A 3,298-nucleotide genomic window follows, 5' to 3' on the forward strand; every position below is an offset into this window, starting at 1 on the left:
AGTGGGTCTCCTCTCTCTGGAGGCTGTGCATTCTAAATCTGTTCTCTGCTCACTGTGAAGGGGTTTTTAGAGGCAGTCATTTCCCACTCATAACACCCCAAAGTCTCCAATGCTGTCAACACCCTCAGACTGGCCGTGCTGAGACCATCTACAGCCAGAAAGATTGGCAGGAAACTGCTGAACCAAAACCCTTAATGATCACATCAATCCTGTGTAAAGATGAGCACAGAGCTGCTGTCGATTCCTTGGACAGATCCTGGATGCCTTCTACATCACTTCCTGACATGGAGTGGTTCCCGCATCCTGGCTTCGAGATTATGTGGGATAATCCACAGGGACGGCAGGAAAGGAAAGAGTCTAGCATCACCCTCAGGTTCCTGATTGGGGTGATGGGTCGATGGTTCATTAGCTTCATATTACAATTTGAAGACAGCTGAGAAGAGGAAGTCTCAGGATGAGCAATCCCACTATTATGGCCAGGCTGCCACCAAGGAGCCTGAGGGGACCCATTTGGAGGCCTCGAAGCAGACCCTGGAGGTGTGGGGTTAGGGCCAGGACAGAGGTCTTGTTGCAGTGATCACTGCCTACCTGAGGGTAAGCGATGCTGGGAGCTGACAGATCAACAGATTAAATCTCCCAGGTGAGAGGAAAAAAGGGTAGAGTCTGAAAGCATGGTCAGCACCAACGTTTGAGAAAACAGACAAGTAGAAAGGTGAACAAAGAAACAGAAAAAAGCGGTTAAGAGGGTCAGGAGAAATAGGAAGCTAAAGACCTTGAGGGGGGACTTCCCTGGTGGCCCACTGGCTACGACTGCACACTTCCAATGCAGGGGTCCCGGGTTCAATCCCTGGTCAGGGAACTAGATTCCACATGCTGCAACTATAAGATCCTGCATGCTGCAATGAAGACTGAAAAACCTGAGCGCTGCGACTGAGACCTGGCACAGCCAAAGGAATAAATGCAAATAAATACTCTTTTAAAGTTGTAAAAATAAAGAAGCTAAAGACCGTGAAAGAATGTTCCAAGAAGCTGTCAGAGGTCCCAGCAAGGTCAAGGATCAGGGGACTAGAAGGAGGTCCCTGGACCGGGCAGTGCCAGGACACTAGCGGACTCAGTGGAGCCGTTTCTGTAGGAAATTTGCATGTCTGTGTGTGTGTGTGTGTGTGTCTGTGTGTGTTTGGGGAGCAGAAAGGATATCACAGTGGCCTGGGAAATAAATGGGAACTGGGGACATCGAGACAGCAGGTCTCTTTTCAAGAAGCAGGGAGGGACTTCCCTGGTGGTCGGGTGGTCCATGCTCCCAATGCAGGGGGCCCAGGTTCCACCCCTGGTCAGGGAACTAGATCCCACATACCATGAAAATAGATCCTGTCTGCCAAATAAATTCAATAATTTTTTTTTAAGAAGCAGGTAAATAAAGGAGGGAAAGAAAGGACACGGGGCACTAGCTTGAAAGGGAGTTAGGATCAAAAGGAAGTTTCCTCGCTTTAAAATTAAAAGACAACTGTGAGATACAACCAGTGAGGGAGCAATGAAGACACCAGAGAGGGAAGACTCGGAACGCTGGGCTGGAGGGAGGCAGTGGGATTAGACGTGCCCGTGGCCGAAGTGGCGATGACCAGGGCGCAGCCTAGTGGCCACCACCCTGCAGGGGCGGAAGACCACTCCCTGCCGTGGCCCTCACGTGGCTCAGCCCCAAACACCTGCTCACCTCGTGGAGTTTGTCAGCCTTCTGGGTCTGCTTCTTCCGACTTCTCTGAGCAGCAACTCGGTTTTTCTCCCTCCTCCGGACCTTCCTGTCATCATCCTCAGGGCTCTGGGGGAAAGGTCGTGGTCAGGTGGGATGCTGAGGCCCCTCGCCGCCCCTCCTCTGCCCGCTCTCTTCATCCAGCCCTGCTCGTGGAGCGTCACCGTGTTCGTTGCAGTCACAGCAGCGCTTGCTGCTCCATCAGCAGGGGAACAGTGGCCCCGTGTCGAGGGAGCACTAGCCATGAGCTATGGCTGGGTTAGCTGCTACCCCGCCCCTGCCACCCCCGAGACCTGTGTGGTGGGACTGCCATCTAAAAGATGAGGAATAAGAAACTCCGAGAGGTTGAGGAACTTGCTCCAGGTATCACAGCTAGTGGGGGGCCGAACGGGAAGTGGAACTCACGTCTGCTGGACTCCAAACCAACGTTCTCAAACCTTTCCCCCACCCCACGGGGTGTGTGCCTGGAAGAGGTGTGGTGCTGGTGTGCAACTGAGGACGGGAAAGGCAGAAGGCGGCTGCTATCTGGGACTTGCCGTGGGCCAGGCCTTCCGCCAACACACACAAACAGGTACTTTTGACACCGTGTGCAAATCACAACTACGCTGGTTACTGATTGTAATCATGCAACTCTCCTAACACACCAAGTGGTCCTAAATGCCACAGGCAGCTCATCCCTTTGAACAGTGTTTGACTGACATTTTATTTCACAGGTCAGAGCAATTTGAATCCTAAATTGATGATGTGTCTTGAAAGCTCTTAGCTATACATGAGATTTGTTTGTGGGGTCGCACAGGGTCGGACACGACTAAAGCGACTTAGCAGCAGCAGCAGCAGCAGTCAAGTCCTTCAAGAGTTATTCTGAAAAGGCAGGCAGAAAAATGCACCTACAATGGTAAAAAGCACTTCATCCAGTTATAGAAAACAGAGGAGGGGTATAGTATTTGCTTCCCAGAGACCTATGAGAAGATTCCATAGAAATACTACCTTTAAAGAGTTTCAAGATCAAGAAATCAGTGGGATACAAACACAGGAAAGCTACTCAGTTATTACTATTAATGGAAAGCAAATATTGATAACATGAAATAACAAATGTTTTCAGATATCATTTTATCTGGTCTAATATTCCAAATAATAAAGATACATATCTCCCCAAGTTACAGTGAGTAGAGAATTTTCAGCATATGCAAGAAAATAAAGCTATGAAAGGAAAAGAAGAAAGAATGTGACATAGAGAAGTGGCCTGAAGACAGTGTTTAAGGGACACAAGATGTTAAGATGCAGTCTTTAAGAGGCAAAGAAGTCTTGGTGGAGGTAATCAGAACACAACAGGGAGTCTGACAAACAGAACTTTAGCTTTAGAAATACAGGGTCTTGGTTTTGTCTCTTACTAGCAATATGGCCTTGGGTAAATGACTTACACTCTCTGATTTTTCGATTTTCTCATTTGTTGTAAGTGTGATTCATTCATTCTTTCAGTAAGTATTAACTGAGTACCTGCCATGTGCCAGGCACTGTCTTGGGCACTAGAGACGCATGCCCTGAACAAGT

The 3,298-nt window shown here is 48.9% G+C and overlaps 1 protein-coding gene across 1 annotated transcript in view; it reads right to left on the bottom strand.

Moving 5' to 3' along the window:
* BATF3 (basic leucine zipper transcription factor, ATF-like 3) overlaps positions 1 to 2,126 on the bottom strand; it is an 11,006-nt gene extending 8,880 nt beyond the window's left edge. The window contains exons 1-2 of the mRNA XM_010853035.1: positions 1,912 to 2,126; positions 1,712 to 1,816 (exon numbers count right to left, since the gene is read on the bottom strand). Coding sequence (XP_010851337.1) covers positions 1,712 to 1,816; positions 1,912 to 1,992 — 186 coding nt within the window. The 5' untranslated portion in view covers positions 1,993 to 2,126. The remainder of the gene's footprint in view (positions 1 to 1,711; positions 1,817 to 1,911) is intronic.
* Between the last annotated feature and the right edge of the window lie 1,172 nt (positions 2,127 to 3,298).

Source organism: Bison bison, unplaced genomic scaffold, assembly GCF_000754665.1.
Source record: "Bison bison bison isolate TAMUID 2011002044 unplaced genomic scaffold, Bison_UMD1.0 scf7180017864322, whole genome shotgun sequence".
NCBI classification, from domain to species: Eukaryota; Metazoa; Chordata; class Mammalia; order Artiodactyla; family Bovidae; genus Bison; species Bison bison.